This window comes from Pyxicephalus adspersus, chromosome 6, assembly GCF_032062135.1.
Source record: "Pyxicephalus adspersus chromosome 6, UCB_Pads_2.0, whole genome shotgun sequence".
NCBI lineage: Eukaryota > Metazoa > Chordata > Amphibia > Anura > Pyxicephalidae > Pyxicephalus > Pyxicephalus adspersus.
Genome location: NC_092863.1, coordinates 20,931,229 through 20,957,635, shown reverse-complemented (window position 1 = coordinate 20,957,635; position 26,407 = coordinate 20,931,229). Strand labels below are relative to the sequence as shown.

General features: G+C 40.0%; 1 protein-coding gene across 1 annotated transcript in view; it reads right to left on the bottom strand.

The window, feature by feature from the left end:
* SRCIN1 (SRC kinase signaling inhibitor 1) overlaps window positions 1-26,407 on the bottom strand; it is a 262,183-nt gene that overhangs the window by 30,077 nt on the left and 205,699 nt on the right. The window contains exons 15-17 of the mRNA XM_072413697.1: window positions 19,567-19,807; window positions 19,281-19,435; window positions 1,512-1,688 (exon numbers count right to left, since the gene is read on the bottom strand). Of these exons, the coding sequence (XP_072269798.1) occupies window positions 1,512-1,688; window positions 19,281-19,435; window positions 19,567-19,807 (573 nt within the window). The remainder of the gene's footprint in view (window positions 1-1,511; window positions 1,689-19,280; window positions 19,436-19,566; window positions 19,808-26,407) is intronic.

The following is a 26,407-nucleotide window of genomic DNA, read 5'->3' as shown; positions in this document are numbered from 1 at the left end:
AGTTCACTCAGGCCATGCCCTGATTTCCCATACCCTGGCCAGAACCCAGGGTATACATCAAATTTGGCACTGGAGGCTTACCCAAACCCTCCTGAGCGATAGGATCACTAAGAAGACTAGTTGATAATGTATTGCAATTCTTTTTGTAAAAATTCTCCCCATTACATCTAAAATTTGAACTACCCAGAAACATGCAAAGGCCAAGATAGTTCAAGCATTAGTTGAAGAAATAGCCAAACTAGAACCAGCTCACAAACACTCTCAAATTTTAGCAGTGGATAGGCAGCTTTTAAGGGCAGACAAAAACGTTAATGAATTTTGGCCACGTATATTCTTCTTTTTGCTCACAATTATGCTATAAGACAGTAACAAAAGTGGAAAATTATTAGCATGGGCTCTTTAGAAGGTAAAGTTAGCCTCCAATATTGATGAAACAATTGACAACACTGACCAGCCCACACAACTTGCAAGCAAAATAGCACCGTAATCTCACCAGTTTTTTTCCAAATTATACAACTTAATCTGATTGTTCTCCTCTCAATTTGTTTCAAAGATTGGCATGCTGACCTTGCGGCCTGAAGAGGCCAAATTGGTGGAAAGCCCATTCCACTTCTACTGGTTACAGCCTTGAGACCCGTGCAGCTACCATCTAACTAGAGGTAGAACCAGAGTGTGCTACACAGGCAGCAGTAAATAGCAGAATCACATACAAATTTGAAATCTTTTTAAGCCTTAAAAAGTGTTATTTATAGGGACTTTTCAGGTACCTTTGTGCACTTTTAGCTATTTACTAGCATTGCTTAACACATAGTAAAATGCTAAATACAAAATCAAAATACTTAACTGTAGGACCTGTACAGAAAACCTGTTCAGCTACGTGTCTGGTCTATGCACAGCCAGGCCTTGGATCTTTTACAAATTGCTGATTAGACATTAAAAGAGAAGCGCGCATTCATGTGGTCATCACTGTGCCCTTTTATACTGGATTACCCTACTGCATTGCTTTTGTTGGTAGAGATTGATATCCTGAAATATATAGATATATAGGCTAGCTATATGGAACATTTCATTTTATAAGAAATATGTCTAAAACTGAGAAAAAATATTTAATGGCTTGATTTGATTTAACACTACTAAAAATTAAAAAAAAGTTATATTGGATAGTTCTAACTTCATTGCAAATGATAATGACATTTTCTTATTTTTTGGTGTGCCAAAGGGCTCAGGAAAATACAAAATAATTCTAGATATTTTATTATAACATTTGTAAGCTAAAAAAAAGTGTTCTAAAGAGAGAGACATGCAGGTATGTGATCCCCCCAAATAATGTTCTAAAGATACAGGGGTGACAGGCAGTAGGGCTCTTATTGTGCTTTAATGCATAAGTAGGCTGGACAATGTGCAGGCAAATTTTGGCAATCTCAGTGAAGTTAGGGAGAGAGGAAACAAGACATTAGTTGATTACAGAAGTTTAATAGGAGGAACAAAAGTTAAGTAATAGATAGTGAGAAGTGCACAGCATACTGAGCCAGGCTGCCCAGGACACAACCTGTTACCTTCCATCCTCCATGTTCTACGGTGGCCTCATTTGACCACAGATGTGTTGGACGAGGCACCACATGGGATGCTGTGGCTTGTTCACTATAAAACTGAGGAATAAATATGGAGCCAGAACTTCTCTGAAATACCTAGGAAATTAAATACAGCAGGATGGGAAACAGAAAGCATATATGTAAACAGCTACTGTTATTACACATTACTTACACAGTACATATTATCCAATCAGCGCAGATAAATTAGAGGCACAATTAGACATGAACTTGCACTAATCAATGGCAATGAAATACTATTCAGTGGTGTACAGAAACAACAAACCATAAAGATAAAGTCTTGTACACAAATAATAGATGGTGGACAGTACCAATCTGAGTCATGAACTTGTTCCTGGCAACCACATATACATGCCTACTCACAACTTATGACCTTTCATAATCAATAAATGCACCTATTTACGGTTGCGCTGGAGGAACAACAAGCTAGTAGCAAAAAGCAAAGTATGTATTTATACATTAATACACAGTGATCTCCCATGAATTTTTTTTAGCTGGGTGGGGGGGGAAGATGTAGCCAGGTGGTCAAACAGTAGGCGGCAAACATAAAAAGATTTAGTGTTCCTAGTTTGTGTTAGGGCCATTGTTATCCAGTAACCCCAATATTTGTGGCTTCATTCTACCACCCCCTTATACTTTGTTCCAACTTTGTAATACCTAGCCTCTTAGTAAGCATTGTTTTTACATAATTTGGGCATGTCCATTGCCCATTTAATGTAACTCATTTTACTAGTGTCCCATGTTTTGTAGAGAGTGCAATGTAATATTTTAGGCTTAGTTCGCATTAGCAGTAGAAGTAAGTAAAGTAAAAAAAACAAAACAGTGACATCTACTATTCCGGAGTGCCTACTGGCAATCATTATTATTATTATTATTATTATTATTAATAATAATAATAATAATATAAATATCAATATAAATAAACAGTGTTTATCTAGCGCCAACATGTTACGCAGTGCTGTACATTAAATAGGGGTAGTAAATGACGAACAGATACAGACAATGACACAGGAGGAGGAGAGCACTAAGTCTCAGAAGTGGTAACATGCAATAACTGCTAGGCTTTTCCAGGTGTTTTCAAGAGATTTTTTTTTACTTGAAACTGAATGGGGAAAAGGGAAAAAAACTTTGCAAGTTTCTAAAGACGCTTCTATAGCGTTAACAATCAGTTCCAATTCAAGTCTACACAGATGGCTAGAGAAGCAAACCAACCCTGAACTTTGCATGTAGCATCTATAAAAGTCTAGCAATGCTACCACCAACTACCACATGCAAAAATGACAAAAAAAAAAGAAAAGTGCCATAAGTTATAGAAGTTATACCACTAATATAATAAACCTACAGTTTGGTACACCAGAGCTCGCTTGTGGGCTGCAAATAGTTACTGATCTGTACTGCAGCACTGTGATCCCCTCTCAGAACAAAGCAAACAATAGCCCTACTCGGCCATCAAATACTTCTTTTTGCTAGTTCCCTCTCTTACTAACAGGGAAATAAAAAAGTCCTTTTGCATAAACAAAACTTGACAGCTTACTCTTAAGTGGTTGTCACTGGAGTTCTTTTCCCTTCAAGCTTTGGAAGGCCACTGAGCTCCCAGCAGTCTGCTCCTGATTCTCTAGTTCCGGGTAAAGACCCGGGCATGCACCTGGTGGCCAAGGATCCCTCCCAACTCTTCCTTGGCTGACTCCAGGACACTTAACACTGGATTTTTATGAAAGCCACCCGTCAGCTAAATATCAGTAAAAAATTTTTCAAACAAGTCCAAAAAAAAAAATAGCATTGTCACAACCTTAAACAAACCACAATGGCCCAGCATTAAAATAAATGAGTAACAGTTATATAAAAATAAGGTTAATAAAACTCCAAGACCTGGTGGATTACACCTACATGTCATCAAAGAGCTGAGCTCTGTTATTTCAACACCATTGTTTCTAATTTTTAAGGACTTTTTGATCACTGGCATGGTACCAATGGACTGGCGTAAAGCCAATGAGGTACCTACCTTTACAAAGTCATTTTCAAGTAATTACAGACTGATAAGTTTAACTTCTAAAGTTGGAAAGATCCTAGAGAGGTTGATAAAGAACCACACTGAAGTGTTTTTGCTATAAAATTTTATTGTTAAGTTATAGTCAGCACAGATTCAAGAAAGATTCAAGAAAGTTGTCCAACAAATGTACTCTCTTTATGAGTAAGTAAACCATTAGACAGTGGAGTAGCAGTTGATAGTATACTTGGACTTTGCTAAAGCATTTGACATAGAATCCCAATGTTAATGTGCAATTTAGGGTTTATAGGATTAGAAATCTCAATCTTTAAATGGATAGAGAACTGGTTTAAAGACTGCATCCAGAAAGTAGTGATTATTTATTCATACTGTAAATGGTCTAAGGTTAGTTAATTATCCCCAGGGTACAGTGTTAGCACTTTTACTGTTTAACATATTTTTAAAAGATATCTCTATATCGTTAAATGAATAAAAGTACAATTTCCTTGTTTGCGGGTGACACCAAACTATGTATTGGAATTGAAAAGTCCATACAGGATGTCTATAACCTATAAGTACTAACAACATTTTGGGGACTAACAACATGTGTGCTTCATACAGTCTAGAGGGATAACATAACTAGGAGTCAAAAATGGGAAAGGATTTTTTTTTGGGGGGGGGTTGGTAGATCATAGACTTGCATATTTATTTGCATGCAATGCCAAGCCCCAATTTCTAAAGCTAGCAAAGTACTTTCTTGTATTAAAAGAGGTATACTCTGCAGAGATCAAGACATTATCCCACCCTTGTACAAGGCATTAGTGAGACCTCATCTGGAAAATGCAGTCCAATTTTGGGCACAACTTCTCAAAAAAGGTATTTTGGAAGTGGAAAGATAGCAGCGAGGGGCCACTAAACTAAAAGAGGAATGGAAGTGCTTACCTATAAGGAGAGATTAGCTGTACTATTACTATTCTCCCCTGAGAAAAGACTTTTAAAGCAAAACTTTCATTTCATTCTTTAAAAAAATGACACCTTTACTTCCGCAGAGCCTTTAATCCCTCCACAGTTGGCTTCCATTTGGTCCTGCGCTGTCCCAGATTCTTACTTCTTTCTTGCACAGAGGAGCCAGCGGGTGCATCATCTTTTTCTATTCTGCTCCTGCTTCTGTTTATGTTACCCAATCTTGCACTGCACAGGTGCCATACAAGGTGATGTTTTCTCGTGTAAACATAAAAAAAAGTACCAATCTCACTGCGCATGACTGAGATTGGTTTATGTCACCATTTTCCCAAAACCAGGAAGGAATGACTATGAAGTCATGAACTTTAGACCAATTTCTCTGCTTAACATTTACAATAAAATCTTGGCTCAACTAGCAGCTACTAGCAACTATTGGAAAACAAACAACACGCAAACAGTTTGTGATTACATATCTTGTGTGTATGGTACAAAGTGAGGAACAGATGTCCGGGGAATACCTGTAATAGTTTTCCATGAGTATTAGTATATGGTGAGTAGTCTGGATGTGGAAAGGTGAGGGAAGTGATGCAGCCATTTGTACAGACCTCAGGTGGCTTTGAAGTAATTAATGTAGTCCCGCAGACCCTTGTTCAGAGTGGGTGGAGGGGCTCTGAGCACAGAGTCAGGAGAATTTGCGCAAGCGGAGGGACCTAGTGAGTTTCTGTGGCGTAGGATCTGATTTGGAAAAGAGGTAAGAGCGAAGGAGGGGCTGGTGTAAGTCTAGAGGAGAGTGTGTGTATGGAGAGTACCTTTTTGGTGCAAAGGTCCATCAAGTTCAAAATTGTGGGGATTTCTCCCTCTGCCTATGAGCACAGTGACTCAGGCAGTAAACTGAAGTTGCCTATATTGGGGAGGAACAGAGAGTGGAGGTAATTCAGATGAAAGCAGATTCATAGTCTGTGCCATAGTGACTGTGAGATTTTGAGGCACTGATTCTGGGAGAAGTTCCTAGTTCATATGTAAATGTGCTGTGTTTGTGAATAAAGATGTACCGTGTATCCAATCTTTAAGGATATGCATTAGAGTGGCTAGATTGTAAGACTCTATGTCTGGGAAGTTTAGGCTGGTGTTGGCCGGAGGTTGTTAGAGAATGTTTCTTCTCACGTTGGAGATCTTTTTCCCCCAGATAAACATGCAAAATGCATTATTATTCCTTGTAGGTCTGACCTGGTTAAAAAGAGTGGCAGCGTATGTAGCAAATATAGCAGACGAAGGAAAATTATCATTTTAGTGAGCATAACCTACCCATAAAGGAGAGAGTGAGCTTGCTCCAATGTGAATAGGACCAACACATCTTGTGTACCTGGGGAAGAATGGTAAACGCCTGAAGGCATGATCCGGTTTTGGGAATAAGAACCCCCAAGTATGGGAACTCAAGTTTAGACCATTGGAAAGGGAAGGGTGAGTGCAATAATGGTTTGTGTTTAGGGAAGAGATACAACGCTATATATGTATTTTGCGAAGTTGATTGAGTAACCTGAGAAGGGCTCAAAGTGTAGAACGGTAGTTGTTATAAATGGTAATGAAGTTTATGGTTTGGAAATAAATAGTAGGATGTCATGTGCAAAGGCAGGGATACTAAGTTCTCTGGGGCAAAAAATAGGAGGCCTGAGAATTCTGGCAAAGTTTCCAGGACTTTCAAGACCGGGTCAAGGACCAAATCGATTAGAGGGAGGAGAGGGGACAACCCTGACGTGTGCCTTTGTGAGTGGTAATGGGTTGTGACAGTTGGTAATTAACTAAAAGTCTGACTGCGGGAGTAGTGTACAAAAATTCAATAAACAGTCAAACTGTTCGCACAGTGCCAATGTTCCAAGAGTTTGTGAAGGTAGGGCCATAGGATTCTGTCAAATGCTTTCTCAGCATCTAAGCTTAGAAGCATGTGTTGTCTATTAGAGGGAAGGGTGGTGGCACTACGGATGTCTAGTGAGATATGCCCATGGTGCACAAATCCTAACCGATGTTTTTTGAGAAGAGAGGGAAGCAGAATCTGGGGACAGTTGGCTATGATTTTCGTAAAAAGTTTAAAGTCAGTATTAAGTAAGGCAATGGGATGTTATGCAGAGGGGGTCTCAAGATCTTTGTGAGGTTTTAAAATCAACGTTGTGTACGCATGATTAAAGGAGGTAGGTTTGCCTGTAGGTGATGCTCATATGGCTGCTGCCACTTCCTGTAGAGAGATGGGGTCCTCCAGGTTATTGCTGTTGTTCCTGTTATAATTTAGGTAAGTTTGCCCGTTCCAGGAAGGCAGTCATAGCATCCAGGTTTGGGTTTTTTTCACATTAGGAAAGTGAGAATCGAAGAGAGCTGTGATGTCACTAAGGGAGTAGAGTTTTCTACCTGAAGCAGGGTCGGTAAGGGAGTAAATGGCTTTTCAGGGGGCCATGTGGGGTAACCATCATGGCCAAGAGGGACCCAACTTGATAGCCCCATCTGAAGTATTTGTACTTAAAAAGTCTGGGAGTGGAGATGGGAGTCCAAAACCAGTGAAGGCCTGTAGCCATTGCTGTTTATCTTTCCCAGAGAGGGAGGCTTTAGATGTTTTGTAGGCCTTGACAACATTGTTGTATAGGGAGTCACCTAGCTCTCGGTTGGTTTTACAACAATAGGCAAAGTAGGTGGGGATTTGACCACGCATGTCCCCATTTCCCATCTCCCCCAGCAGTATGGGGGTTTCCCAGTTTTGTAAACTGTCATCTAGGAAGTTGTTCCAGGATACATGGAAAAGGCAGCAGAGTTGGATAGGTATGAAAGAGAAACACCATCGCTGCATGTGGGAGTACGGGGAAGCTAAATTGAGATGCAAGAATACTGGGGCATAATCCGAAAGGAAGATTGGGCGGTAGCCCATTTTATCCACCTGGGAAAGCATAGAATCCAGAATAAGAAAAAAAAAATGGCGGAGAGTGATTTATGGACTTTGGAATGACAGGAATATTTCCTGTAGGTGGGGTTAGGCCAGGGACCAGGGACCAGGTGAGAGAGCAGATAGGTAAATGAGGAGAGTATGTCACGCTTGGGTAGACAGGGCCACAATGGGGCGCTACGGCTTGAGGTGGTGTGAGCCCTGAGAAGGGCCAAGGCGTAACGTCTAAGCAGTAACCAGGTCTTCTCCAGAGCCTCTAGTGGTGAGGATGTTGTGCTGCTGGTTACTGCCAGGTTGCAGTACTTGGGCACACCAGGGTGGGCAGGATGATGCACAGTACCAAATCACTAGACAAGGCAATTGTCAGAAAAGGCCAGGGTCAAGGCAGGCAGCAAGCAAGAAAGGTTATGAACAAGCCATGGGTCAAAAACCAGAAATCCAGTAAATAGACACCGATGACATGGGGGGCACTTCAGACACAGGAGAACACAAGACACACTGGAAGCAACAGGAGGCACAGGTGACACGGTAGACACAGGGATATTGCAGACACAGAGGAAAACTGAAAAAGCACAAGGGGACAGGCAGGGGAACACCAGGCTGGGCAATAAGGGAGCTGGACAGGGAGAGCCCTGAACAGCAGGTGTAGAGGAAATGCTCAGCAGAGCTAGGGGGCTTGGCACTAGTGGAGACCCATTGGGTGCAACTAATAAAACTTGGGAGAAAAGGCATGCCCAGGGTCAGTACTGCCCACATGCACAGGAGAAAGGCGCCTGTGCTTTAGCAAGGAAAAGGTAAGTGTGACAAAGTTTTGGCCACAGATGATGGGTTATGGTGAGATTTGTCTAGTTTGGAGTTGTGGACTGCATTGAAATCACCTGCAACCAGCAGGTTGGGGTAGTCACCACCTAGTAGGAGTTGGGTCAAGTGAATGAAGAACCTGTATTAATCCCATTGGGGGCATAAATGTTTAGTAGGGAGTATATAGTGCCTTGCAATGACATAATTAATAAAAAGGACTCTGGAATTTGATAAGGAAGAGCTTTGTTGAGGAGGATGGCAACACCCCCTTTTTATTTTGACGAGCTGGAGGAGAAGACTTTTCCAATCCAGGGGTTAGGGATGCGAAGAGTATCATCCTGTGTAAGGTGAGTTTCCTGGAGGAATGTCCAGAAAGAAGGTTTTTAGGTGAGAAGCAGCTTTCCATCTTTTTTCAATCTTTTCCATCTTCTTGAGTTGGCAGGAGTGGAGTAATTGTGGTTGCACAGACCAGAGCCAAGTACACCACAGGGAGTCATAGGTGTTTGCAAGCACGGCCCTACCACAGGAAACAGTAGAGTCAGGTAGTAGAAGGGGAAGACCAGCAGCACAACCCCAACAGTGATAGGAGAGGAGGCAATAGTTCGGTCGAGATGACCCAGAGCCGATAGTAGGAACCCGAAGAGCCTGGTGTGCTGGGAGGTGTACACATGCCCAGAGGGGTTCACTTATCTTTAAGGGAATCATAGCTGGGGGAAGTGTGTGCTGGTCTCAACTTTCTGAAAGTTTGCTGTCCATGGTGGAATGTAGGCACGTTGGGTGCTGGAGCTGGAGCTGTCACTGGACTGTGGATGAAGCAGCTCAGAGAAATGTGTGCTGTAAGGAGGAGGCTCACAGCTGGATGGCCAGAAGAGAAGAAGAGGAGTAGAGGGAAGAATCTCAATTCCTAGAGCACTTAGGCCCGGTGGCAAGATGGCTGCTATCACTCGCACCTTTTTTGCTCAGGAGCGCAGGGTCTGCTTGAGATAGCAAGGGGCTCTGGCAGAGGCACCCTGACCTGCTTGGTGTGCTCCTCGGTGCTTGGTGCAGATGTCGGCACGTGGCGTCCCATTGGGTGCTGGCAAACAGGCAAATCACAGAAGTCTGTGAGGAGCATAGATAAAATGCGGCCGCCGTGCCTGGCTCTGACCCTGGAAGTCCCTATCTACTTAACTGATAATACAGGTCTTAAAGGTATAGTCATGGGGGCTGTTTACTTTAAGCAACACATTTATATAGGCAACATGCTCCTTATTGTGACTCAACTCTTAACACCCCCTCCTAATCTTTTGAAGACTTTTTATTGAAGGTATATTTATTATAGGTTCTCTTCTTTTGGTCTTAATATAAATGTGGATAAATCACCTGTCCTTAATATATTATTGCCAGGTCCATGTGCAACCAATTCAGTTTCCTCCTAAGTTATCATTTCCTTTTCTCTAGTCTTCCTCTAGGAATACCCTTTCTAGGTAATAATAGGAAATTTTTAATGTAAAAACGGTACATTTAAAATACTTAGTATCTTAAATTTCCTGCCTGGTCTCGCCTCTCCCACGTTCCCAGCCCCCAGCCACACACTCTTAGGCAGATGCCCAGCTGGCATCTGCTTCCCCTGGCATTGCGTTCTCAACGTTCACACACCAGGTTACACAGATGCCCGACATCGCCAGGGAAATAAAGATGCCGGGCATTGCTGGAGGACACTGCAAGCACCACTTACCAGGTAAGCTGTTTAAACTCCCTGGTAATTCCACCCCGAGTGTGGCTCAGGGTTAACGCTTTTGGTATGGATAATTTACCGAGCCACACTCGGCATTGCAGCTAAGGAGGTTAAACTGATAAATAATCAAAGGAGATAGAGTAAGAGTAGGAAATGGTCCTTCCTGATGCTAATTTTGTTAGCCACACCCTTAGTAGAGCGATAAATGTAAAAAGAATTAGAAGAAGGGTTTTGTGTGGCAAAAAAAAAAATTTACAAACAACGATTTTCAAGTTATAATCATGCACAAGTAAGAGTAACTGTTATGCCAACCACATACAATTTGTGGGTTGGCTTATTAGTCTAACAGACATAAATCCTCCTAATATGACATAAAGTCAAAAATTCAGTAGATAAATCTGTCTTTTATGCACAAAAAGGTCTCAGGTCCTGATGCGTTTCACGCTATGCGCTTCCTGATTATGGATTATGAGAACCATAAAAAACACAAATAGGAATAATATGGTACGGCAAAAGTTAGGTGGAGTTAGCAGGATAACAAGGGATATATGGATAACAGTTGAAAAGAATAAAAGCATTTCAGCATATTTAAAAGAGTCCAAAAAAAAGTACGTAAAAATATAAGCAAAAGGCACACTGTCACTGAGCAATACATACATACATACATGCAAATATACCTCTGACATATACCACAGCGCTGTACAAAGATCAGTGGTGCACTCACTTAGTCATATGTCTAGAAATTTTGGTTTAAATGTCTCAATGTGTTTCCCAGTGATGGTGGAACATGGTTAATAAGTCTAACTAAGAGGTCTAAACATTTCGTAAGAGGTATATCCAGGAAGAAAGTTTTATAATAGTGTATGTGGACTATTTATAAAGAGCTGAATCTGGTATTCATCAACCATCTCTATCGAAGAAAGAAAAAAAAACAATATATACATACTTTTTTTTTCCAGGAGTTTTATGCCTGTTTTGGTGAGGACTAGCATAATGAGGTACTGTTCATTGCAGTAGTATTCCCAGTCTACAAGATGGTTTCCTAGTTTATATGTCTGTGAAATCATGACACCCCCCCCCCCCCTAATAATTCCACCAGATCCCTGTGGATTTTTAACCTTACTATTTCCATAAGACAGCTGTAATTTTGCAGGAAAAAAATGTTTAAACCATACATACAGCCGAGAAGGACCTATCAGGACCTATTTTAATACGCAAATACATTTATCATCTACTAAAGCATTATATGACTTCCACAGTTTTTTTTAAAGATAAAGATTACATTTGAGAAATAATTGCATAGTTAGGCTAGATCAAAAAAGACACACATCCGTTAGGTTCAAACAAGAGTGAAAAAGTGTATTCTGCTAATATTTTGTCTTCTCTGGCCTTCAATCATTCTTTCACTCCTCATAAACCTGCTAACAATAATTATAAATAAAACCTTGATCTAGACCCAGTTAAATTAAAACTTTGTTTCTGTGCTTCATTAACATTGTGGAGTTTATCTTTAAAAACCTGCTTCTTCAGGAGCCTAAACCAGTAGCTGATGCAGTGGAAGGCAAAACACAAGAAATCAGGAATTCCCCGTTTATTGTGATTTAGAAACACATCAAGACGTTTTGAAAGTCTACTGTAGATACTGAGACATTCTGTTTTACATTTTCACTCTTTGTAAAGCAGTGTTTCTATATGCCAAAATTTTTTTCGTGTCATTTGAAATCACCTTACAGTGGAATTAAAGTCTAATTTTTATCATTGGTCAAGGGGATCATTTTTTTTTTTAAAGAAGAAAGAGAGAAATTCGTGCACCTCAGCTATCTTTTATCAATGAGTACTCTGATCTATGCAGAACCAACTCAAGTGCATGCTGAGCCAAGAAGTAAGTTTTGTTATCCATGCCTAGTTAGTGGAAGTTTTGCTAACTTTTTTTGTCCTTTTCACAACTCCAGTTCCACAATATACTAACATTGAGCTTAAATATAAAGATGTTTTTCAACATTGTAATAAAAATCTTACATGAAGTAATACATATATATAGTCAGGGTTACCAACTACCATTAAGCAGGTTGCTAATTGGGTATTAATCAGAGAGAGTTCTAGCTGTAGAGATTGTATATTATCTTGTAGCCCGACGCGTTTCACCTAATGGCTTCTTCAGGTGTGTGTAGACGAATAGAAACTACCAATTTAGAGCAAAAAGAAAGGAAATTTTACAGTTGAAAACTGCAAAATAAACATACAGAGTACATATTTAGCCTAACATACATTCAAAGTCAGTTAGGATCATATATACATAAAGTAGCAGACATTGGTATATCCAGGTAATATATAGGTTACTAAAGGAGTGCATTATTTGAAAGAGTGTTTGGTAAAAAAGTAAGGTAAAACAAAGACAAAGTATACAATAGGAACATCATAATATATGTGTGTTCCTAGTATGTATTGTTAACTAAGTGTAAAGTTTAAAATAAATGTACATTGGCTAGACGAGGTGAGTATTATACAATAATAGCATAATTTGAACAGAATGTATATTGACTAAACAAGATAAGTATTGTACAGTCCTAATAATAGAGGTGTGTAATTAGGTATGTTGAGTTGTATATAGTATATGAATGAATAATATATATTTATAGGAAAATATCTATAAAGGAATAATAGTATATATGTCTTGTTAGATTAATATCACTTACTTAATTCCAGGTATAAGTTAGATATAGAGATGAGAGGTAGTAGATAGCCTAAATTGGTGATGAAAAATAAATCAAGATGGAGTATATTAACCACCTGGGCGGTTACCCCGAACTTGGTTTGGGGTAAAAACACTTGCAGAAAGCTATTACCCCGAGCTTTTCTCAGGTGGTTAAAAATAGAAACAGGTGTCTCTTACCTGGTGCCGCTGTGATCATTCCGTGTGCTGTTGTTCCATCCGAGCTCTCCAGCGTCGTTTTCCAGCGTCGATCTCTGTCTCCAGCGTCTCCAGTGTCTGTCTTCTCTGTCGGCTTCTTCTTCCCTAGGTGTTCGTGTGTACGTCAGCGCGTGATGACGTCGTTGGCGCGTGTGCCCATCAGCGAGAAAACATAAATTCAAATTCGCATTTTGAATGGGTTTGAATACAAACTCCTCTATCCAATCCAATACAAAATAATATAAAATAAATACAAAGTATATAACTGGGAAATTCAAATTCACATTTTGTATTGGATTGGATACAAACTCCTGTATCCAATCCAATACAAAATAATATAAAATAAAGACAAAGTAAATAACTGGGAAATTCAAATTCACATTTTGTATTGGATTGGATACAAACTCCCGTATCCAATCAAATACAAAATAATACAAAATAAACACAAATAAATACACAATCAAAGTTTTAAAAATTACCAGTTATTCCCTGGATAGCTAGTGTGTAACATTGTGTGTCTTTTCTTACCTTTGCTGATCTTTGCCTAATTTTGACCGCCTGCTGCCTGCTTTGACCTCTGGCTGGACTCTGACATCTCCGCCTGCTTTGACCTCTGCTTGGACTCTGACATCGCTGCCTGCCCTGACCTCTGCCTGGACCCGGACATCACCGCCTGCCTGACCCCTGCTATGGCTTCAAGCTCCAGAAGGCATCTATCCACCCAAGATGTGTTGGAACAGTTCACAGACAGCAAGAACGATCTGGAGTCACTTGTGGAGTCCACTGATAGTGGTGAAGCTTCTGGAGACCTCTCATCTGAGTCTGAGACCGAGACCGCAAGTGAAAGTGATTCTATGGAGGTTAGTGATGTGCGTACCTGGTGTGCGATTGACACCCGTCAGGCCCAGCCTGCGCTCCCTAGGTTTCCATTTACTGGGGTGCCTGGCCTGAAGGTGCACTGTGAGCACAACCCACTCGCCTACCTGGAGCTATTTCTGAATGGCGAAGTCATTCAGAAAATAGTTGAAGAGACAAACAGAAATGCAGCCCAACAGCTGGCTGCTCCACATGCAAGCTTGTCCAGAACCCGGAAATGGGAACCGGTCACCCAAATAGATATTTGGCTTTTTCTGGGCCTTGTTATTCTCCAGGGGGTGGTGGGGAAACCCCTGCAAAAGTGGTACTGGTCCACCAACAAACTTCTTGCCACCCCTTTTTTTGGCATGGTTATGTCTGAATATCGATTTAGCCTAATCATGAAATTTTTACATTTTACCAGCAATGGTGATTTTGATGAGACCACCCATCCTGTCCCCAAGCTAAAAAAATTTGGGAGGTTTATAAGATGAATATCAACAACTTCAAAACCTGCTATGTGTCAGAAAAGGACATTAGTGTGGATGAAAGTTTGATGTCATATAAAGGGAGACAGAGCTGGGTGCAGTACATGGCGTCCAAGAGAGCACGGTTTGGGATCAAGTCTTTTATGCTGTGCGAATCCAAATCTGAAAATATCTGGAACTCTGTCATATATACAGGCAAAGGCACAAAATTTGACCCCAGATTTAGTTCCTTTGGAGTAGCAACGTCTTCTGTGCTGTCTCTTATTGAGCCTTTACTGAACCAAGGTATTGTCTTACTACAGACAATTTTTATACATCCCCTGAGCTTTACGAGTTCCTGATACAAAACAAAACGGATGCCTACGGAACTGTTAGGGCTAACCAGCGTGAATTGCCAGCCAATTTCACTGCACAAAAGCTCAAGCCTGGGGATAACGTTGCCTGGCAGAAAGGAAAGATGATGGCTCTCTGATGGCATGATAAAAAGGATGTATGCAGGGGATATGTGGATTTCTTGTTCAATAAAGAAAGATGTCCATGAGCTATTTGTCTGTGTACCTAGTAAAATATATAAAAAATAAACCTAAACCAGAAACATATATCAAGGATAGACAAGGTTTGCTGTTAGATAATACATAGTATACATACAAGTATATACCGTATTTCCCCATGTATAAGACTCTCCCATGTATAGGACTCGATTTGATTTTGGGACCCAAAATTAGGAAAAAAATAATTTTATTACATAAAGTTATTGAACTTACTGAACTTTATTCATCATAGAATCCATACAACTCCTTATCACTATCAAAACCCTCATCCATATGATAGTTCTTTGGCTTGTCCTCATCTGTGTCTGATGACGAATCACTGTCTTCATATAATGCCTCATCCTCAGTTCCATCTATGGCATTTGAAATGCCACACTTCCTAAATGACTTGACAACGATCTCAATCTTCACATTATCCCAGGATCTTTTCACCCAGGTACAAACTATAGTTGGTTCCTTCACTCTTCCTGCTGGTGTCAAATTATCCCAGAAGCCTTCATCCATTGGGTCCATTCGTCTCTCATGGCAGCTTTGAAGGGTTTGTTGATGGTGACATCAAATGGTGGGAGCTGGGATGTCAAGCCTCCAAGTATGACGGTCAGTTTTGTTTTCTTCTCTGCAGCAATCTTCTTTGTTTTTTTTAATTGTTATGTGTACCCTGAACTGATCAAGCACCAAAAGAGCAGATTTGCATAAGAGTTCCACCTGGTCTTCTGCTCCAAACTTTCTCAAACCAGATCTTCACCCTATCCTGATCTATCCAACATTTGTCATGAACATAGACAATCACTCCTCGAGGAATGTGTTCTATTGGCATTGTTTTGCGTTTGAAAATCAGCATAGGAGGCAGCTTGGAAGCTAGATAATAATAAGCTGTATAATGGCTCCACATGTCTTCACCCCCTTCTTCTCAACAGTTCTGTTACTTGGTACATCAAATTGAAGGAGGACTTCCATATTTGCAATCTGTCCAAACTCAAACTGATATGTCTTCTGACATTGAATGACAAAACTATGAAATTCAAGGACCTGTTGCCGATAGCTTTCCGGCATCTTTTGGGCAAGTCTGGTGCCTGTACGCATGCTTAGTCCATTTTGTTTCATGAACCTGAAGCACCAATTGTGTCCTCCTTTAAAATCAGTAACTTTTATTTCTCCAGCAATTCTTCTTGTCTCATGCTGAACTATATTTGTAGACACAGGAATTACGATTGCCTTTGCTCTTCAACTAATATCAATAATTCCTTGTCCAAATCAGCCATTTTGCTGACTTGCCTCTCATGGCCTTCTTCTTCCGTGGCATCTTCAGTAAAGTATCTTTTTCCCATAGCCAGTCTTGAATTGTTTTCTCAGTTTGAGGAGGACCAAATTTACATTCAGTAGCATGATTTCTATTCACTTTTGTAGTGTGGTGGGCTGCGTAGGCATCCATAGCCAAAAAAACCCAATAAAAATTATTGAGAAAACAACAAGTGCAACAAAGCATGAATTGCAAGTAAAAAAAAAATCTACTACTATTGTATAAGATGCACCCTGTTTTGAGACCCCAAATTTTTCGGACACAAAGTGTGTCTTATGCATGTGGAAATACGATATATGCATACATCTGTATATGCAGAGTAAATCAATAAATTGAACTGATTACATTAATTGGGAATAATTAATTGCACATTGAGTTTGCCAGTAAATATAGCCATTTAACAATATTACAGAGAATGGGATAGATATATGTAAGAAGATATTTCTAATGAATAAAAGAAAATGGAGAAGATATTTCCTTATGTTTCTAATTAGTTTTGTCTCCAAATATTTTATCATATTTGATTACTGGTATAAGTGAAGCTAAATACTGTAGAAGACCAGTAGTAAAATTGGTGTGAAAATACTTCACAGTTTAAGTTAGTGGAAAAATAGATGTATATATTAAGAGAATAGTGGGAAAGCTATATATTGTTGGTAAGGTATGTTATGGGTAAATTATATATGAATGTGATGAATGGATATTACCTTAATAGATGTGAAGTGTGTCAGTTGAATATAGGAAAGTTTTGTAGCTAAATACATAATTAAGGACAGGAAATTGGGTGGCCTTAATGATTACAATCCACCCTCTCTATATAGGTCAAGGCTCTCTCTCCCTTTTCTAACATACTTTCATGCAGTATGTTTCAACCATGTTTCTTACACTTTATTTTCTTTAGTCCTCAGTAACCATTTCTTCAGTTACCAAACACACTCATTGATTCTCAGTAAAAAAGTACCTGTAAAGTCAGAGTTTATACTTAACTTACTCCTGACTTTTGCACACAATGCAAGCCAAAGTTAACATAACAGTTCATCTGGCTAATCCTGGGAAATACAAAGCAGCCAAAAACTTGTTTGAATACACTCTTACAATGAACAAGTAGGTTTTCTTACAAGATTTTGCTTGCTTGCTTTCCATAGAGAGGTTCCCTGAGGGATGGGTAAGTCAAACCTAGTGATGCAGAAGATAAGGGTTAAGCAAGTAAAAATCTAACTTTCTCTTCTGTTCAATGAAGGATACAACAGAGATCAATAATATGATATCTGGGTTTAAGTAGCCACTTTTGGTGTCAAGGAGTTAGAGTTTAGATTCTAAGTGGCAAAACTTTTTACTAATATTATTTATTATTATACCAATTATTTATTCTCTAATATTATGCAGTATTATACTTTCTCATAGTATGGTTTGGCAATTGCTCTGGGCTGCAAAAAAAATTGTGCATGTTTAAATATCATGGCATAATGGTCTCTGTAAAGTTGCATACATATGTTCCCGTGAATTTGCAATCTCTGTTTTCCTAAATGTGCACAAAAGCAAATCCTGGTGTTATTTACCACTGTAGGTTGTGAGTCAGGCTCACTTACTTGGATATCAAAGAAGCAGAATAGACTTAAAGATTCTTTATTTAGGATGTATTTCTGGAAAAGGTGTCAAAAAAGGGTTACCACTATAATGCAATGGGGTACCATTGCTTTTGTTTAGCAGTCCCTAGTGCATAGACCTACTTTCTAGTGTCTCAACTTTACCATCTATTGGAGACTGGGTCACATTTGGGGGGCAATCCAACACAATCTGTTATGCTGCAAACCATGGGCTGAACACATTTAGTCACTACTATGGACGCTGTCCTGAACCCCAGTTTTGCCACTCTACCTGTGTTTTCTCTTCTTATAAAAGCATGAACTACCTTTACCAAAACTATATTGGACTGTTTGTGTCTTTTGGCCTGTGGGCAATGGATCTTATTATTTTCCTTGCCTTACCACACTCTCTGAAGGAAGTTTTATCTAATATCAATGCAGTTATCATCGGTGTGGTAAATCCAATTGGGTAATATCCCCTGTATATGAAAATGGGAGGAAGATTTACTGTAGGTCCAATGTCAAACACTAGCTCAATGAAGAGCTGGGTAGAATTTCACAGGTATATCTATCTAATACAATTATATAGACTTGAATGTAGTCCTGATCCTAGGAAGCAAGATGTAGAGAAACTGTGGAGACGTTAGGGCTTATGCCCTAAACATAATTATTAGCAAAGGTTTGTTCTTCTGAAGATAAACGGGGCCTTTGACCTTAACTTGCAGACCATCCACACAGCATGCTTATTTGACCTGTTAGTCTTTGCAAATCTTGATATTTTGTGAAGTTTCCAGTGACTACATTTAGGGCTTGAAAAATTTTATCAGTGAGGTGGATCTCCCCATTACCCCCATTTTCAGTGGATATATATTATATAAATATATATATATTTTAAAAAAATGGTCAAAGGAATTTTTTGCAGCTGACACCACTGGAGACATCAGCAGCCATCTGAACCCTTCTGTAGTATCTTCCACCAGCCCTTAAATAGAGTTGTTTCCAAATATTTGTCCCAGGCAGACCAGCTTATGCTTTTTAGCACTGACTTATCATTAATATTATACATCAATTAACAACATAATTGCTTTTAATAGCTTTTTACCATAGCCGACTTTACAATTGCTATTGTAATGTCTGGTTGGGTAAAAGTAATTTATGTTATTTGACTTGAACTAATAATGTTAACAGTAGACTGAAGTGCAGTGAGAAAGGATTTGTGCAGTTTTCCACAAGTACCAAAGATATTTAATTGTTACCAAGTGTAAACCAATCAGAGCAACAGTGAATATTTCTGATTAGCTACTGGTCTACAAAAGATAAAAGCTATAATGTCCAAGAGGAGGCCCATTGTATGTACTAAAACCTAGACTAAAGTCTAGTAAACCCTGTGGCAGCTGTCCTAATCTTATGCCAATATGTAAAGTATATCAGTATATAAAGATATTCAAAAAATGTAAAACCTCTGTACATTCTTTACGATATCCAAAGTGGAAAACTGAGCTATGAAAACTTTTCAGTTTATCTTTAGTTATTTTTCTTCACTGTCCAGGTAATCTATGTGCAAATTTACTGATATTTCTCTAACCTTGATCAGTGTAGAATCCTTCTTGCTAGTGACAATCACCTCTCCTGTTCGGGTCGTAGTAATACCATGTGAGGACGGGAAACTACGGCGAGGTGGAGGAGGAGGAGGTGATTTAGATGGTTTCTCAGTACGGTACCTAGGGACTGTAAGTTCATCTAAAACAAAACAGCAAAATACGGAAAGTTCAACTTAGTACAGTCAAAACATTCAGCAACAAAAAGTCCAGCTTAGTTTCACACAATTACACATTGTATCTAGGGCTAAAAATGTCACTGTTGATCCTTACCAGAACCCCTTCTCCCATTGGCATCTATTTTGGTACCAAGTTTCTGTGCTTGCTGTGGTTTGGTGGTACGGTGCTCAGGGGTAGATGTTGTACTTCCAATTGGTTTGTGCTTGTCAGCAAAGTCCAAATCTGGAATAGCCTTCATGAGCTCAGCCTGGGTTTCTTCCAAAAGCCGGTTAATATCCTTAGCACTGTATTGTGTTAGTGCTGCTCTTTTTTCCTCCCAGTCACGCTCTGCAGCCTATATTTGGAAGGAGTACAGTACTTATGTAGAGGAAAATAGTAAAAATAAAAAGACGTGTCAAGTAGTCAGAAATGTCATCACATCTATGAGTAGCTATGAGTAATTGCTATTAACCTAAATTACCCTAACTGGAACTTTACAAATAGTACATTTGAATGTATTGAATAAATTCCTAAGGAATGTATCTAACATAAAATGATGTTTTATGTTTCATTGTAACCACAAAAAAACACCAAATTCTTCAGTTCATGTTTCCGATGCAATATGACATTGTATAACTGAATGCATAACCTAATCATGGCATAACATAACATATAAATTAAGTTATGCTACTAGGATAAAAAGAAAAACAACTTGGTTTATCCAAAACCATCAAAAGAAACATATTTTTTATGCTAAAGCTTAAATACTCATTTATATGAAATGAGTGACTGCCATAGGCTTTCTTCATATTTTTTCTATATATCTGGCAATCATGTGAAAAAAAACATATCTTGTTGCTTCGTGGTTACACTCCACTGTATCTACAAAAGGCCCAGAAGCACGTTGTCACAACACATGCTGGATGGAAACATGTCTATGCTGTCTACCTGTAGGTATATATATATATATATATATATATATATATATATATATATATATATATATATATATATATATATATATATATATATATATATATATATATATATATACACAGGTAGGTATAAATATAAAAATATATAGGATATATACTCTGAAGGACCTACTTTTTGTCTGAAATATTGAGATTAGGTCACACTTGCTTTATGATATGCATGTGCCATATGCCAAAAAAAGAAAACCAACGTTGACACCACAAAAAATGGTAACCTGCAACATTTACATTTTTTGTTATTGGGTTTAGATTTGCTTTAAAATAGTTCATATCTGCTAACAGGTAAGACCGAGTACTGAAATTGTTGACAAGGACCAAGTGCAATAAAACAGCGATTAAACATTAAACCATTTTACATTTTGACTTTTTGGAGTTTTGCATTTGTAACTTGCATTTCAAATTTTCCGTGTATAATGAGATAAAAAAGAAAGAGGAAAGATACAGAAACGTAACACCAAGAGGTTAGAGATGTTTCTGAATCTTTCCCCTTTAAAACAAAAATTAAAAAAAAGCCCCACCTGCTACACTCCTAACCCCAAACCAGGCAAATACAGGAACAAGTTAGTGAAATTGTCTAAATATGTAATATGTTGCTCCTATGGCACCTACACTTTCAAATGATTATCCAATTGTTCACGCAGCTGGGGAGTTAAGAGATTCATTAGCTGAACACCTTTAACCCATGCATAGAGGTCTAGTCCACGTAATCCAATGTAATGAGACAACTTGCAACTGTCTAAATATGGGAAACAAGTGCATTTTGTGTTCTGGGTCCTGCAGAAGCCCAGTAGATGGTCAAAGGGTTCCAGTCTGACTGCAGTGGTCCCCTAGTTGGGATAGCAGGTTTCTTCAAAATGAGGGAAATCCCAGGGCATGTCCACAAGGTGTGATAAACTCTATGAAATATATCGGAAGTAAAGGACCAATGCATCAGACTTTTATATGTGTTTTCACAATATAATGTGGACATAGAACTTTTTGGGCCCGTCTCCAGGTCATCCTTTATAATTTTAGCTGGAGTTCTCTGCCCAAAACTTCCTAAGTCCTGTACATTTCCAAGATAAGACCCTTCTGTGGGAGGCCTCCCATAAGTATGGGTTGCAAAGTTCAGGTCTTTAGTTACCGATTTAGAACATGAACCAAGTTGATCCCTTTTATATTTTTAGTTTATTTTAATTGTCATTGTATTCATCCTGTATAGGAGTATATAGTATTAGTGCAGTGTCTGGTATTTTGTTTGTTTATACGAAAGTGATTTTGTGCTCTTTTTTTGTGTTTTACTCTTTCGTTCAGTTTTATTGTTCTAGTTTAATATGTTTAATCCCATCCTATGTAAATGGAAAATGGAGGAGTGGAAGGTAGTATTTTTATTGTGCCGATGAAACACTCATATGAATGTTCCTGCTGGTATTTTTACATTTGCCTCAGATATGCTTAAAGTGTTTTTTTTACCTGCAATATGTTTATTTCTAGTTTTTCTTTGTAATGATCGTTGGATTTGTACAGTTTAAATATTAATGTATGCCATTTTTATTCTGGCAATAAAATGTTGGCAGAATGTTGGAAATGTTTAAAAAAAAAGCCACATACCATAGAGTTGGGGTGTACAGGTACAATCTACAAATTTTCCAATTCAGTCATGTCGTCATAAAACCTTAAGGTGGACCAGGAGGCCAGGTTTCAAGGATGTGCAGCAAATTAATATTTAAGTAGTTCCAGTACTCTTAGACCTTTCCTTCACGGAAAACAGTCCCGTCTTAGACAAGTGGTGAATTTTGTAAGTTCAGATTTTTAGTCTAAAAAAGATTTTAGACTGAACTGTTCATTGAGACCAGGAAGCTTGATGGCTTACAGACACAAAATCCATTTGCTTTCCTTTTGCAATAAGTATTTATCAAAATTACCCCCACTTGAATTAGGTTTACCACACCCCAGAGCCAAAAAACGTGCCAAATCAGGGCAAGATTTCTGGCATTTAGCGAAATGTCGACCAGATGGGGACAATAAATTAGCATTCTTTATATCATAAGTGTGTTCATATATTTGTTTTTTTTAAAAGGGCAAAAGGTCTTTCCAACATAGAAAGCCCTACATGGGCAAAGAAGAAGGTAAGCAATACCTGTAGAATTACAATCCACATATTGTTTAGGTCTCAAATAAAATTTTGAAAGGAAATCTAGAATTGTCATTGAAATGTACCTGCATTGGTCCCGCGATCCGGATGAAAATTGAGGCCGCGGCTTTGCGGCCTGGTCCACCGCGGCTCTGCTCCCTGCAGTGAACAGGCTGGGGATGCCCTTAGGAGCCGGCGTTTCTCCTCCGGTCCGGCTCCTCTGCCCCCCTTTCAGCTTGGGCCCCATCAGTGAGGCACAGAAGGCACTAACGTGCTGATTCACAGCGTTCTCCCCCGGTAGAACACGGAGCGGTGCAGCTACACGTCCTGCTCCGCCATCGGCCGGCCACGCCCCCCCTTTCCAGATTGTTTTATCTCATAAAAGTATGTTCCAATATTTCATTGAATGCCCTTTGTCACACTTAACTCTTCCTCATTAAAGCGCAGATGCCTCTCTCCTATCCATGCGGGCAGTTCAGACTCTGGGTGTGGCTACGCTAGAAAGCTTTATCAGTTTCACCGACCAATCAGAAAAAAAGCCTCTTAACCATCCCTGGCTATATAGCTAGCTCAGACACAGCACAGCGTTTGTGCAACAAGTCTCCACTAGCGCCGAGCCCCTAGTCCTGCTGAGCTAGTTCCTGTACACCGGTCGCTTAATCCAGTGTTTCCTGGGTCCTGCTCCTGTGTTAACCCTTTGTTGTCCAGTCTGTTGTTTCCCAGCCATTACCCTTGTGCTGTTCCAGTGTTCCTCTCTGTCTCTGGATATCCCTGTGCCTCCTGTTGCGTCCAGTGTTCCCTGTGTCGGCAGTGGCCCCTGTGTCACTGGTGTCTCTCTCTTGGATCCCTGGTATTTGACCCCTGGCTGTGACCTGACCTCTCTTGCTTGCTGCCTGCCTTGACTATGGCCTTCATTGACTATTCTTCAGCTTTGTGATTTGGTACTGTGTTTCATCCTGCCCAGCTTGGTGTGCCCAAGGACCGCAACCTGACAGTAACCAGCAGTGCAACATCCCCACCATCATAGGCTCTGGTGACTCCTCTGCAAACCATAGAGCCCCCTAGTGGCCCTGTCACCCCATGCGTGACAGTTTGCACGAACCATTACTACTCCCTCCCAGACCTCAGCAGATTCCAACCACATATTCACCCAGAGGCTTGACACCTAGGAAGCTACCCAAATCCAGGTGCTTTGCCAGCTTCATGCACTCACAGCTCGCCTACATAAACTGCTGGTTTCTCCCACAACAAAAGTCCAGGTTTTGCCTCCTGACATCACAGTGGCGCTAAAACTTCTGCCTCCACAGCGATTCTGTGGGGACCCTAAGATCTGCCATGGCTTCATCAACCAGTGTAGCATCCATTTTAAGCTCCAGCCACAAAACTTTCCCACGGACCAGGTCAAAGTGGCCTATTTAATTTCCTTACTGTCGGGAGAAGCTCTGGCTTAGGTGCCCCCGCTATGGGAAACTAAGGATCTGGTTAACGCTAATATTGAAGCCTTTTCTGAGTCTCTTTAGGAGGGACTTTGATGAACCTGCACACCTCCTCAGCAGTCAGAGCGCTACTGCGTCTCTGCCAGGGGTCGCTTACTGTGGGTCAGTTCAAGGTCAAATTTCGATCTCTGGCAGCTGAACTCACCTGGAACAATGAAGCGCTCCATGCTACCTTCTGGCAGAGCCTGTCAGACTGCACTATTGATGAATTGGCTGGTCAAGAGATTCCCTCCTCCTTGGATGACCTGATCTCCCTGGCCATACAGATTGACATTCGTTTTCATGAATGTTTTCTGCAGAGATCTCACTCATGCAAGATTTTTTCACCCCGACTGGTAACGTCCTTCTAGCAGCCTCTTTAACCTCCTGTTGCTCCTTCTTCAGAGGAACCCATGCAACTAGGCCATTCACGTCTGTCTTCTGAAGAAAGGCCCTGGCATTTTTTTTTACAGGTCTCTGCATCTATTGCAGGCTGAAAGGACACTTCGTTAAACTATGTCTAGAGAAGCCGCAGTAATAGGGGAATGGTTGCCTCCAGCAATAGGTGACAGAAATATTTTAAAGCAGGGTTAACAATGGTTGGGAAATACAACCTCGAACAGTCATCCAGGACAGATTTCTTTACAGTTAAATATTTTACATCAACCTCTATACAGCACATGTTCCTGGCTATGCACATAATGTCCTCATGTAATCATAACATACATAAGGGGCCTGGCTGTTTAAGGGCCACATGGGCCAGGTGCAGCTTGATGGGCTCATAGCTGGGGCAAATCAGAATAGTGTTAAAGATGGTTGAGCTTTTAACCCTGATGTTATTGTGATGGCCTCTGTTATCCTAATAATAATGACAATGTATTAATTCTTTGTAGAACTCAATCACCATTGATTCATATCAATAAATACCTAATGATTTATTAAGCATATTTCAAATACTATTGATGCCACAAAAAACCAAGATAATTTGTTTTGAAGCAAACAAAGCTTGGGTGGCTATAAATCTCCCTGGCCAGTGTAGTTTCTGAAGTTGAACTTAATCTCTAATAGGACTGAAGGTTATCATCTAATGTTCAATACTGTCAAACATTCCTCCTAAGGCATGTATCTCCTCTCTACTGAGACTTATTTGACTTTCTGAATTTTTTTCTGAGTCAGCAAAAATCTTACTTAGTGGAAATAGACTGAATATAGTCTTTCCAAGATGGGGAATCAGTCAAATATGTAACACACATAGTGCCTCCATCCCTTGCCTTAGGGGAGTAACAGCTATTTTCAAGAATGTAGGCAAAGTGATCCAAACCACCTCTAGCAGAGAGGTCAGATGGGTATAAATGCCTAGAGTCAATCATCTGGGGTGCAAAGTTAAATTGGAGCAGTGCGGATGTGAAGTGTCCTGTGGGTTACTTGACAGGCGGGGACCTCTATCCTCCATACTTTCTGGGGGATTCTCTGGTGAAGAGTCTGACCCCATCTGCTCTGGGTGGTCACAGCCTTGAGTTCTAGGTTTCTGGATAGCTCCTTTTGCAAGTCCCTGGGGGGTGGTCAGGAGATCATTGTGAGCTGGGGACTGGGGGGACCACATCTGCTAGCCAGCCAGGTGTGTGAAAAAGAACTTCCATGTCTCCTGTTCAGGTGGGATTGGGTGATATAGCTTGGGCAGCAGAGAGAGTCTTGTGGGCCTCCTGTCATCTTGTCCTGTGAAGTCTAGAATCCCATGTAGCAGTTTAATGCCTCACTAAGGAGATTCTAGATCTTTTGTCCCACGCACATGGTATCCTGTTGGTGTCACTGCTGGCCCATAAGTAGGAAAGGATCCCTATAAATCAGGTAAGATCAAAGGCCAGGAAGAGAGAGGATCTAGAGTATGTCTGCTACTAAATACCATCCAGACCAGTGGTCACCAACCGATAGGGTTGGCTCAGATCTGCTTGCTAAACATCCTGTTGGAAAAAGTAGAACAGGGCTGTTGACAAAACAAAAGTTGGGTCCATATGGGTGACATGATCAGCAGAGTGAGGAGAAGGACCATAGTGGTCCGTGAGGTCCAAAAGGTTGGAGAACACTGATCCAGACTATGTCTCCCTGATGTGAGGGGTTTATTTTAAGCACATTTAACAATTGTGACATGCAAGGAAATGTATTTAAATTAGTGTCATTTAATGTATCCTCTATTCAGGTTCACCGATTCACAGCATGTTATCCAACAATATACAGTATGTTATCCAAAAATACACATACATGTTCCAAAGTTCATGTATATAGACAACTATTTGCATTTTCCACTTACTTAATCATTGCCACCTTCTTTATTTTACTAATTTAGTTCACGAAAGTTACTTATAGAAAGGTAT